Below are 13,214 nucleotides of genomic sequence, written 5' to 3'. Positions count from 1 at the left end.
CATAAGTATCTTTAAAACGCATCTTTCTTTAGTTGAGATAATTACTCAAAACATAGCCCAAAGGCTCTTTTGGAAAACATGGTTCCCCTCCTACTCAAATGTAAAAACATTTATAAACTTCTTTGGGAATACTTAGTTCCCTAATAGCTCTTGAGAAATGAACTTAACTTTAAACTCTTGACTTAACTTGAAACTCGATACTCTTTACTCGACTTGCAACTTGAGACTCTTTATTTAGCTTGAAACACTATACTCTTTGCTTGACTTGAAACTTGAACCTTAAAACGAAGTTTAAACGTTCAATAAAGACTCTTAAACAACTTTGAAACCTTGCTTTGACTTGATTCTTAACTTCTAGACTTGACCTCTAACTTCACTTAACTTTGATCCGAACTCTCCTTGAATTGGATTATGGATTCAAGGTATATGAGCACACATTTATAGACGAGTTCTTGATGTAGTTTGGAGTGTTGGAAACAACTATGAAACATAGGTACAATGCCAAGGAACATACATGGAAAAGTGGGGAAAGAATGGGAAAATTTGGCGTCCTTGGCACTCTGCATGGCACGGGGCGCCAGCCCTCAAAGCTCAGAAAGACTGCTGGGGCGCACTGCTAGGCGCGGCGCCCCAAGGGAGAAAACTCAGAAGCTCTTTTGGGGCGTGCTGGCAGGCACGATGCGCCACCCCTTTCCCCAGAAAACTCGACTTTTCTTCTTCTTTTTTCCAACTCTTGACGTCCTTACTTTCATTGGCTCCAGGCCCAAACACTTAGAATCGTAAATCCCTCAACATACAATAGATCTCAACTCAAAACACAACCGGAAACAAGTCCCAAATCAACAAGAACTTCAACACAATACAACCAACAACTTCAACAAATACAACCAACAACTTTAATAAACATAATCAATCTTTTCTCGAAATTGAACGATTTTGGCGTGTGGGGGGACAGAACCAAACCAAGACTATGAACTCACATACCTAGTAGGGATCACCCCCGATGATATCCATGACAATCTTTTATGAAACCTTGCTTGATCTTCTCTTTCTTCTCTTCTTCTCCTCTTCTCTCAAAAGCCCTAACTCTCACTCTTTAAAATGGGGCAAACTGATCTAAAAATCAGTCTCACACAACAATATAACCAAAAGAATTGGTTAGGGAAAAGAACAAAATACCCTTTAAAATTTTCGGACTAAATTCCCTGCCAACTGCCCAACTTCCAAAGGGCATATCTCACTCATACGAACTCGGAATCGATCAAACTTGGCGGCGTTGGAAAGATCATTCCAAGGGCTTTCCAAAAAAAAAAACTGGAACTACACCTAAATCATCCTGATCTAGGAGTTATGGCTATTCAAAGTTGGCCAAAAACTCATTTTTTTTCCATAACCAATTTTTTTTCCAGATTTTTAAAATTCTATCCAAAAATGAAAATTTCCAATTTTTAAGCTTATTTCTAGTTATCAACTTGCAAGATGTCACAATATCTCCCCCTTGGGAACATTCGTCCTCGAATGAGGTTACTCTTACAAGGCTAAGGGTGTAACATCAACTCAAATACCCAACAAGCAATCATGCAAACACAAGAACAACATTAATATGCTCATTATAATTTAAAGAGCACTAATAAGGAAATTAATACCTTAATCTGCATTTCCTCCGGATTCAAAGAGATATGGGTATCTCTTCTTCATGTCCTCTTCGGCTTCCCAAGTAGCTCCCCCAACAAATTGGTTCCCCCAAAAGACTTTGACTGATACTACATCTTTCGTTCTCAACCTGTGAATTTGACGATCTAAAATCTGAACAGGAATCTCCTCATAAGATAAGCTATCTTGATCCTAACACTTTCAGTTGGTAGGATCAATGAAGGATCGCCTATGCACTTCTTCAACATAGAGATATGAAATACCGGATGGACCGCTACTAGTTCCTGTGATAATTCCAACTCATAAGCAACATTGCCAATCCTCTTGGCTATGCGGTAAGGTCCAATATACCGGGGACTAAGTTTCCCCTTCTTTCCAAACCTCATAACCCCCTTCATGGGTGAAACTTTCAAATATACCCAGTCGTCTACTTGAAACTCTAACGCCCTTCTCCTAATATCAGTGTAGAATTTCTGACGACTCTGTGCCGTTTTCAACCTCTTTTGAATCACTTTCACCTTCTCCATAGCTAGGTGAACTTAATTTGGTCCTATCAACCCTGCTTCACCGACTTCAAACCATCCAATAGGAAATCTACATCTTCTCCCATAGAGAGCTTCATATGGAGCCATCTGGATGCTAGAGTGATAACTGATGTTGTAGGCAAACTCAATGAGAGGTAGGTGATCATCCTAATTACCTATGAAATCGATCACACAAGCCCTCAACATATCCTCTAAAGTCTGAATAGTGCGCTCTGCTTACCTATCTGTCTGAGGATGAAAGGCAGTACTTAAGTTTACTTTCGAACCCAAGCCTTTCTGAAAAGATTTCCAGAACTGTGCAGCAAACTGTGCACCTTTATCTGAAATAATGGAGATTGGGACTCCATAAAGTCTCACCACCTCTTGAATATATAACTTGGCATAATCTTCTACTGAATTAGTAGTCTTTACTGGTAGAAAATGGGCAGATTTTGTCATTCTGTCGACAGTCACCCAAATAGAATCATGTTGTTTACGAGACCTTGGCAACCCTGTGATGAAATCCTTATTGATCATCTCCCACTTCCATTCTGGAAGTTCTATCCTCTGGGCCAAACCACCGGGCCTTTGGTGTTCAACTTTCACTTGCTGGCAATTTGGACATTTAGCAACAAATTAGCAAGGCATTTCTTCATACCATTCCACCAATAAACTTCTCTCAAGTCACGATACATCTTTGTGGAACCCAGATGAATGGAATATCTGGAGCTATGAGCTTCTTCCATAATCCTCTCTTGGAGTCCATCTACCATAGGTACACACAATCTACCTTGATATCTCAACTCACCATCTCTCCCTTGTTCAAAAGCTAATACCTTCTGCTTTTGAACATTTGCCTTCAACTCAAACAAAATGGGATCTTGGTCTTGTTTCTCTTTCACTTCTGACACTAATGATGACTCGACCCCGTTCGTCACCGCTATACCTCCTTCTGTGGAATCCATAAGTCTGACTCCCAGGCGTGCCAGTCTGTGCACATCTTTTGCTAACTCTCTCTTCCTTTCTTCAATATGGGCGGTGCTACCCATAGACAACCTGCTTAAAGAACCAACAACAACATTAGCCTTACCTGAGTGGTATAGGATACTTAGGTCATAATCCTTGAGTAATTCTGAGTAAACACATATTGAAGACTCTTGTGGTCAGTAAGCACATCAACATGCACACCATACAAGTAATGACGCTATATCTTTCAAAGCAAATACTACGACAGCTAACTCTAAGTCATGGGTTGGGTAGTTCTTCTCATGAACCTTCAACTGTCTGGAGGCATAAGCTATAACTTTGTCATTCTGCATTAAGACACAACCCAAACAAACTCTAGATGCATCACAATACACCACAAAACCGTGAGTACCTGCTGGTAACGTCAAAACTGGAGATGTAATCAACTTCTTTTTCAATTCCTGAAAGCTTTTCTCACAAGCTTCAAACCATAGAAATTTCATTGTCTTCTAAGTCAACTTGGTCAAAGGAGATGCAATAGATGAGAACCCCTCAACAAATCTTCTATAATAGCTAGCTAAACCCAAGAAACTCCTAATATCAGTTGGAGATGTGGTTCTAGGCCAATTCTGCACTGCCTCAATTTTCTGAGTATCAACTTTAGTTCCATCACCAGACACAATATGGCCTAGGAATGCCACAGACTCAAGCCAAAACTCACACTTAGAGAACTTGGCATACAACTCCTTATCTTTCAAAGTCTGAAGAACTATTCTGAGATGACTAGCATGATCTTCTTCATTCCTTGAATAGATTAGTATGTCATCAATGAAGACGATAACAAACATATCTAAATATTGTTTGAAGACTCTATTCATAAGGTCCATGAAAGCTGCCGGTGCATTGGTCAAACCAAAAGACATGACCAAAAACTCGAAATGACCATATCTAGTCATGAAAGCTATCTTTGGAATGTCACAGTCCCTTACTCTTAACTGGTGATAGCCTGATCTGAGGTCAATCTTCGAAAAACAAGTGGCACCCTGAAGCTGATCGAAAAGATCTTCAATCCTCGGAAGACGGTACTTATTCTTGATGGTAACCTTATTCAACTGGTGGTAATCTATACACATCCTAAGGGAACCATCCATCTTTCTCACAAACAAGATCGGAGCGCCCCAAGGTGAGACACTCGGTCGAATGAAACCCTTATCTAGGAGATCTTTCAACTGCTCCTTCAACTCTTTCAACTCTGTTGGTGCCATTCTATATGGAAGAATAAAGATAGGACGAGTATCTGGAATGAGGTCTATGCCGAAATCTATCTCTCTCAAGAGGAATTCCGGGTAGATCATCAGGAAAAACTTCTAGAAACTCTCTTACTAAGGAACTGACTGAAAATGAGGTATCTCAACACTAGAGTCATTAACTCGGACTAAGTGATAGATACAACCTTTTGAAACTAACTTTCTTGCCTTAAGGTACAGAATGAAACGACCCTTAGGGACTACTGAACTACTACTCCACTCTAAGACTGGCTCATTCGGAAACTGAAACTTGACCACTCGAGTTCTACAGTCTAATGATGCATAAAAGGAATGAAGCCAATCCATACCTAAAATGACATCAAAATCTACCATGTCTAACTCAACCAAATCAGCCATGGTGCTCTTGTGATTGATAGAAACCGGACAATCACGATAAACTCTTTCTGCTAAAATAGACTCCCCAACAGGTGTAGAAACACAAAAAGGTTCACAAAGTCTTTCAGGAAGAACATCAAACTTATTTGCAACATAAGGAGTTACAAAAGATAAACTTATTCCTAGATCTAACAAAGCATACACATCAAAAGCAAAGACTTTGATCATACCAGTGACAACATTTGGAGAGTTCTCTTGCTCATGGCGACTGGTGATTGCATAGAGGCAGTTTGTTCCTCCGCCGGTACTAGAAGTAGCTCCTCTAGGTACCGCTCTGTCTAGGGGAGCAACTGATGAAGATTGGGCCCTACTGTCCAGATTTCCACTACCTTGCTTACTCTTAGGGCACTCTTTCATAAAGTGACCCTCTTGTCCACACTTAAAACACCCTGTCTGACCCTCACGACATTTATCGGGGTGGGTCCTACCACACCTAGCACATGCAGGAATCGAACTACCTCCTTGTGCCGCACTACCCGAAGACTGTGTTGGTCTAGCCTTGAAATCCTTCGAATTCTGGCCATTATGTTCACCTCTGTATCTGGGTGCAGATGCCCTAGCAGAGGATAGAGCCGGTCCCTTTTGCCTTTGTTGGAAGACGGACGATTCAAATTACCTTTCTGTTGTCCGGACCCATTACCGGTCTTAGCTTTCTTATTTCTGAACTCTTCTCTGTCCCTCAGCTTCTCTTCCTCAACCTACTGCACATAAACCATCAACCTTGAGATGTCCATGTCCCAAATAGCATTGCAGCCCTACCTTTCTTGCTTGACAACCGAGACAGCCCAACAACAAACAAACTCATCCTATTCCTCATATTCGCAACCATCTTCGGAGCATAGCGGGATAGTTGTGTGAACTTCAGACTGTACTCATGAACAGTCAAAGACTCCTGCTTAAGTGTGAGGAACTCACGTACCTTGGCCTCTTTCAATTCTCGGGGAAAGAAATGCCCCAAGAAGGCTTCCTCAAAACAGGCCCAATTCGCAGGTGGTGCATTCTCGACTCTGCCCCCTTTCCACTGGTCGAACTAAGTTCTAGCAACATCCTTCAATTGATACGCAGCTAGCTCAACCCGCTCAGTATCTACCACATGCATCACATCAAAAATTTTCTTCAGCTCCTCAATGAAGTTCTCTGGATCCTCAGTAGTACTTGAACCCATGAAATTCGGAGGATTCATCCCCAAGAACTCACGAATCCTTGACGTGTCAGCTCCTTCATGTCGAGCTCCCCTCTGCTGACCAATCTGATTAGTTACAGCTTGACTCAGAATTCTAATTGCCTCTCTGAACTCGACATTAAAAACTTCCCCTTGCGGTTGCACCCCCGGGGCATAAGGTAACTCTTGCTCATCAACATAACGTCTAGGAAGACGCCCTCTGCCAACCCTTCGTGGAGGCATGACTAACTGAAACACGCGCAAGCATGAATTAATAACGAACTTTTTAGAGATCAACTCTAACGCACGATGATGAGTGTGAAAGAAGTGAGAAATCTTCCTAAATGTTGTAGCCTCCTAATTATAGATATGGCGCGCTTCACACCGATAACTAGGACTCTATAGACACGGCTTCATAGACTCCCTAGGACTCTTGAACTCTGTGCTCTGATACTAAGTTTGTCACACCCCGAGCCTACACCCTGGACGTGGCCGGCACTCGAAGACCATTGCTGGTCCCAAGCGAACCCTTGGCCTGGCTTTTTTAACTTAGTGGAAACCTAACTCAAAAGAATAACTCCATACAAAGCAAGGACGTAAAACAACTTAACTGATAAAATCTGGCCAAAATGGCAACTCGAGTTTCAAAATAGAACATTTACATATATACATAGATGAGAGACTCAAAACTAACTAATTGACTGTCTATAAAGCCTCTATAATACTGAGATGAATGTTGGGACAGACCCCGCGACATCCTAATAAAACAAAACTAAGAGAACAAAACAACCGAGTCCTCCGAAAAGCAAAGAGGCTCACCACTTACTCTGGAGTGCTCAACTAGATCAACGACGTGCTGTATGCTGATCCTGGGTACCTGCGTCTACATCATAATAAGATGCAGGCCGACTGACATCAGCACATGGAATGTACAAGTATGCGATCTGGAAAGCTAAACCACAACTTAAGTTTGAAAAGAGTAAAAAGGAACCCTTACCTTGGCTCTGTTCGACTCATGGATAAATGAACTCAAATGTAAAGCAATAAGACATATGCAATACATAAAGCTTTATAACACTGTAAACAACTCAGCTCGTTAATGATAAAACAATAACAAACTCAACTTTACTTATATAAAAGTAGTATAACTTTAGTGGGAAATTCTTTAACCGACAACCACCACTATGAGCCCTAGTGGTGATACAACGTTTTACCTCACGTTCCCCAAGGACCATCCTATACCTTGCCGTGACATAAGTCCTTAATTTAACTTAGTGGATCCACTAGATTAATCTTAAGTGATGATCTAAAAAGAATGACCCGTCAAGTCCCATGTTGGCTCATGGTTCTTATGGAGAGTTGAGTTAATATGAACTCGTGTCCCCAACTCGGTGTTCAATACTACTCCCAAAAATACTTTGGCTCATAAGTGTCTTTAAAACACATATTTCTTTAGTTGAGATAATTACTCAAAACTTAGCCCAAAGGCTCTTTTGGAAAACATGGTTCCCCTCTTGCTCAAATGTAAAAACATTTATAAACTTCTTTGGGAATACTTAGTTCCCTAATAGCTCTTGAGAAATGAACTTAACTTTAAACTCTTGACTTAACTTGAAACTCGATACTCTTTACTCGACTTGAAACTTGAGACTCTTTATTTAGCTTGAAACACTATACTCTTTGCTTGACTTGAAACTTGAACCTCAAAACGAAGTTTAAACGTTCAATAAAGACTCTTGAACAACTTTGAAACCTTGCTTTGACTTACTTCTTAACTTCTAGACTTGACCTCTAACTTCACTTAACTTTGATCCGAACTCGCCTTGAATTGGATTATGGATTCAAGGTACATGACCACATGTTTATGGACGAGTTCTTGACGTTTAGAGGTACTTTGGAGTGTTGGAAACAACTATGAAACATAGGTACAATGCCAAGGAACATGCATGGAAAAGTGGGGAAAGAATGGGAAAACTTGGCGTCCTTGGCGCTCTGCAAGGCGCGGGGCGCCTGCCCTCAAAGCTCAGAAGGACTGCTGGGGCGCACTGCTAGGTGTGGCGCCCCAAGGGAGAAATCTCAGAAGCCCTTTTGGGGCGCGCTGGCAGGCGCGACGCGCCACCCCTTTCCCCAGAAAACTCTTCTTCTTCATTTTTCCAACTCTAGACGTCCTTAACTTCATTGGTTCCAGCCCCATACACTTATAATCATAAATCCCTCAGCATACAATAGATCTCAACTCAAAACACAACCGGAAACAAGTCCCAAATCAACAAGAACTTCAACACAATACAACCAACAACTTCAACAAATACATCCAACAACTTCAACAAACACAATCAATCTTTTCTAGAAATTGAACGAGTTTTGCGTGTGGGGGGGGGGGGGGGGGGGGAAGAACCAAACCAACACTATGAACTCACATACCTAGTAGGGATCACCCCCGACGATATCCACGACGATCTTTGATGAAACCTTGCTTGATCTTCTCTTTCTTCTCTTTCTTCTCTTCTTTTCCTCTTCTCTCAAAAGCCCTAACTCTCACTCTTTAAAATGGGGCAAACTGATCTAAGAATCAGTCTAACACAACAATATAACCAAAAGAATTGGTTAGGGAAAAGACCAAAATACCTTTTAAAATTTTCGGACTAAATTCCTTGCCAACTGCCCAACTTCCAAAGGGCATATCTCACTCATACGAACTCAGAATCGAGCAATCTTGGCGGCGTTGGAAAGATCATTCCAAAGGATTTCCAAACATAACTGGAACTACGCCTAACTCATCCTGAGCTAGGAGTTATGGCTGTTCAAAGTTGGCCAAAAACTCTTTTTTTTTCCATACTTAACCAAATTGTTTTCCAGATTTTTAAAATTCTTTCCAAAAATGAAAATTTCCAATTTTTAAGCTTCTTTCTAGTTATCAACTTGCAAGATGTCACACTAATATCCATGGGTGATTTGGTGATGCGTTGCATGTCTAGGAAAGCAGTTGATTTGGAACAGATATATTCAAATAGAAAGTTAAGACAATTAAAATCAATAATTTATTATACATTATTGGCCGGCTATTCCACTTACCATATAGGTGACAAGTGTAATTGTGAATATAAATTTGAACATGAACTCGAGTTCATTTCTTAAGAGGACGAGGGATCAAGTAAGTGACTAATAAATTAGTGAATGATACATGGGGTATTGCGAGTAATAAGATTCTCATGTCACTACTAAATTATATTCCGTATGTGATTGAATTCCTACCTGAAACTCTTGTAAAACCTTAAAGGTATATCTCTTGATGCTCACCCGCATGGAATATTTGTCCGTATGAATTATTTGTGTTATCGACATGTTATTTTTTTTTTGGATCTAAACCATTATAAGCGAAATGCATGGGGATGTTGATTTTTCTGTCTAGGTTGTGGATCGCTCCATATGGACACTCGATCGAGTTAGGAGAGATAAGATTAAGAATGTTTTTGTATAAAAACCTACCCATAAGCTATCCACACTTTTGTAAACTCTATAGTTATTAATGTGAAAGTGAAAATTCAATAACTGACTTTTACAGGGATACATGCAAAACACATGGGTTGTTGAGCAAGAAAACAATGTAAGAAGGATATGTTCAAGTGTAAGAAGAACATCAAAATGTGACAACTATTACAAGGATACATAAATAAGCACATAATTTGTTACTCAAATTTACTGTCTCTGGACAAATAAAAGAGATGCAACTAAATCAAACTTGGTTCTTATTTCTAACATGCCCATGACAAAAAAGAAATTCATGTTGAAGCCGTGGCCGTTCTGAGTTTATATTGTTGAGAAAAATCAACATGCATGATCGATCACCTTCCTCCAGGAAAAGGTAAAGTTACATGACTCGTTATACTATCAGCATCCGTACTGTGTTCACTATATTCGTATCCAAATCTCAATCTTTGTGTGCCAGGCAGTAAGGACTCTTTTTCCTCTGAATGTCGATCAGTTTCAGCCCACGAGCACTTCAATCTCAACCCAGCTTCCAATTCTGCTGCAACTTCCTTCATTGTAGGTCGTTCATCCCCTTTAACATTTAGGCACCTCTGTGCAAGCTTAACAACATTTTTCAATTTCTCTTCATTTGTCTTATCATAAACTATATTGTCGTCTAGAATATCGAGCAAAAGACCCTTCTCCACTGAAGATACGAAATATTGAGCTAGACTTCTCTCTTCTGCTGGTCTTTCGAAACACAGGGCCTTTCTACCTGTTAGGAGCTCTACAAGCACTACTCCAAAACTGTATACGTCACTTTTTTCATTGAGTTGATTTGTTTGCAAGTATTCAGGATCTAGATATCCTAGAGTTCCTTGAACCAATGTAGATAACTCTGTTTGATCAGCAGGAACCAACCTGGATGCTCCGAAATCAGACACTTTGGCTGTGTAGGTTTTGTCAAGAAGAATGTTGACTGACTTAATATCTCTATGGATAATAGGAGGGTAAGCTGCTGAGTGCAAGTAGGAAAGTACTCCTGCAGTTTCTGCAGCAACTCTCAGACGAATATCCAAAGAAAGATTCGATGCCTTCAATTTATCATGCAAGTGTTCAGAAAGTGTTCCATTGCTGATAAATTCATACACCAATAGTGGAACTTCCGTCTCGAGGCAACAACCTAAGAGCTTAACCACATTTCTATGGTTGACTTGGGAAAGGACAAGGACTTCATTTATGAATTGTTCGATCTGATTGCGATCAATTACCTTAGATTTTTTGATGGCAACGATGCAATTATCTTTCAGATATCCTTTGTACACAGTTCCAAAACCTCCTTGACCAACAACTCTATCTTTGTCAAAGCCATTAGTTGCCTTTTCTAGCTCTTCCGCTGTGAAAATCTTTATTGTACTATTATGACTTGATCCCTCTTCCCGTGTAAGTCGCTGCTGTAGAACTAATCCACCATTTTCCTGGAAAAACTTCTTCTTCATCTTTGACATCTTTCTCCTTTGGAATGCAGTGTATGACCAGCCAAAAACAATAATAATCGCAAAAGCAACCCCTGCTGTAGCACCTGTATAAAAATATTTAAACTTTATTAGACATTTTAGGTCGATGTATGTAGTTCGTGAAAATAAAATTGTTATCGATTTGAAAGAAGTTAAGAGAGGTACCTAGAACAAAATAAATATTTTGAGTTATTCTCTGAGGATTGTCACGATTGCATACTGTACCATTACCACTGAAATCTGGAGGGCATATGCATGTATAACTCCCTTCTGTATTCTGGCAAATGGCATCTTTGGCACATCTATAATCTGATTTTCGATCTATACATTCGTCGATATCTGCAGACTCGTAGAGTACAAAAGTATGATAACGTGAAACATTCAAAAAAAAAAGTGATGTATAGAAAGGGTAATTTAAAGGGATATTTTTATCATTCACTTATTTTATCCCAAGATAAGTTATCTCGGAATTACTATACCACCCAAGAGGAGCGATAACTTATCTCAGTACTAATTATTAATCCTGGCATAAGTTATTCTGGACTTGCCAACCAAACAAGTAAACGTATGCATACCTTGACAGCCATCTTTCAGATATGGATTCCCATCATATCCTTGCATGCAGGAACATCCATATCCAATTGAACTATCATAACAATCACTGTTTTCACTCTTACATCCATATGCAGTCGAGTTTTTCTTAGCTATTTCACATGTTCCTTTACCAATTACCCAATCTAGCACAAGTGGAAGCTCATCCTTGTTCTGTAAACTTTCGAGGTTATTCTTCGAAAAATTAGCATAAGGGTTAGTATCTTCGACCACAAAAGCATAGCTGCAACTAGGGTTATCATTCACATAAGTATGATTATAATAACTGCTTAGTGTTATAGTAACATTCCATGCTCCCTTAGGGATGGATGTCTTGCAACAACCAACTCCGGAACATGTGTTATTATCAGCATCATCAAGACTATTGCACATGGACGTACATCCTGTTATGTAGGAGTAATGCATAGTCGTCATATTTTCAAACTTTGAATAATAACCCTGAACTATAGCATATGTGTCACAGCCAATCGCGATGAACTTATTCGCGGTGTTACTCACAGCAAGCAATGGTGTTAATGTTATCCATGGTGTGTTATTCTCCGTGTTTATCCCGGATTTATAACAATCTTTGGATATGAATTGTAAGATTGTAAGTTGCCCAGTGAGAGATATGTTTGTGATTTGAATAGCGGAGTCATAGAAAAGAAGCCGGGGAGGTTCAAAGGAGTAATCACAAGTGACAAGGAATTGATTGTATAAAATGCAATCTTGGGTAACCCCAAATGGGAAAGGGATGCTGACATTGCCACAACTTTTTTTGCAGTTAGGTTTGGCTATGAGATTGTTGTGTGTTGGTAACATAGCATCATACCCAAAAGATAGTGAAAAGCAAATTAATATTATGAGACCAACCATCATCACATAATTAGGAGCCATGTTATGTGTGCTGTGATTTTTTGATACTAAATATGATACTTTTATAGGAGTAGCTACTTATAAATTTGGAAGGACTAATTTTAGTGTGGACTATGTCAAGGAGAATTGACGACTTTATGCAGCCAATTATATATCGAAAATCTTTGGTACATAATTTTTTTTTTTTCAGAAAATAATGTCAAGGTTAGAATGAGCAAGTGCTGTCATTCTCATGCTTGTATTTGTTGGAATATTATACATGGCGTAATCAAGAAAAGTTCAGAGAGGACTAGGAGAGAAAATGACTGAAAATTTAATGGATTAGACCTCATTTTCTTTGAAATTATATTGATGAGGGGTCAGACCTGAAGGATCCGGCTCCTCTCCATTTCTCTTCTCTCCAGTTTCCCCAAGTTCTAGCTTGGATTGGAGACACATGTCATAGTTTAGAATTAATGGTTGAGATCTAATTGATTAAAACAAAGTCCTAACCATAGTTATTTACTTCCATCTATTTGCTTCTTAAATATTTTTGCTATCCAACAATTCTAGATTTACATTATATTTTTCCTAAATATATTTAAAAGAATTTCTTTTCTTAATTACTTAGTAATTTTTTGCTGATATTTTACTTTTTTACCTAACGTTTGCCATTTCACAAATAATATTTGCCAAATTAAAAATTATGACTTGACATTTTTTTTAAAATTTTAGGAGTAAAATAAATCTTGTCAAACAACTTTAAATTCTT

General features: G+C 39.3%; 2 protein-coding genes across 2 annotated transcripts; both read right to left on the bottom strand.

Annotated features, from left to right (window-relative positions):
* Positions 1 to 9,663: 9,663 nt before the first annotated feature.
* Positions 9,664 to 11,715, bottom strand: LOC125871871 (wall-associated receptor kinase 5-like). Its single transcript, XM_049552574.1, has 3 exons — positions 11,572 to 11,715; positions 11,162 to 11,335; positions 9,664 to 11,061 (listed from the first exon to the last, which is right to left on the bottom strand). Exons 1-3 carry the CDS (start codon positions 11,615 to 11,617, stop codon positions 9,854 to 9,856), a joined length of 1,428 nt encoding a protein of 475 aa, XP_049408531.1. The 5' UTR covers positions 11,618 to 11,715; the 3' UTR covers positions 9,664 to 9,853.
* LOC125869973 (wall-associated receptor kinase 2-like) lies at positions 11,664 to 12,484 on the bottom strand. The gene is made up of 2 exons (XM_049550353.1): positions 11,722 to 12,484; positions 11,664 to 11,668 (listed from the first exon to the last, which is right to left on the bottom strand). The coding sequence occupies exons 1-2, from the start codon at positions 12,482 to 12,484 to the stop codon at positions 11,664 to 11,666; spliced, it is 768 nt and encodes a 255-aa protein (XP_049406310.1).
* Between the last annotated feature and the right edge of the window lie 730 nt (positions 12,485 to 13,214).

This window comes from Solanum stenotomum, chromosome 7 (assembly GCF_019186545.1).
Source record: "Solanum stenotomum isolate F172 chromosome 7, ASM1918654v1, whole genome shotgun sequence".
Classification (NCBI taxonomy): Eukaryota; Viridiplantae; Streptophyta; class Magnoliopsida; order Solanales; family Solanaceae; genus Solanum; species Solanum stenotomum.
This window is presented reverse-complemented; position numbering and strand designations above follow the sequence as displayed.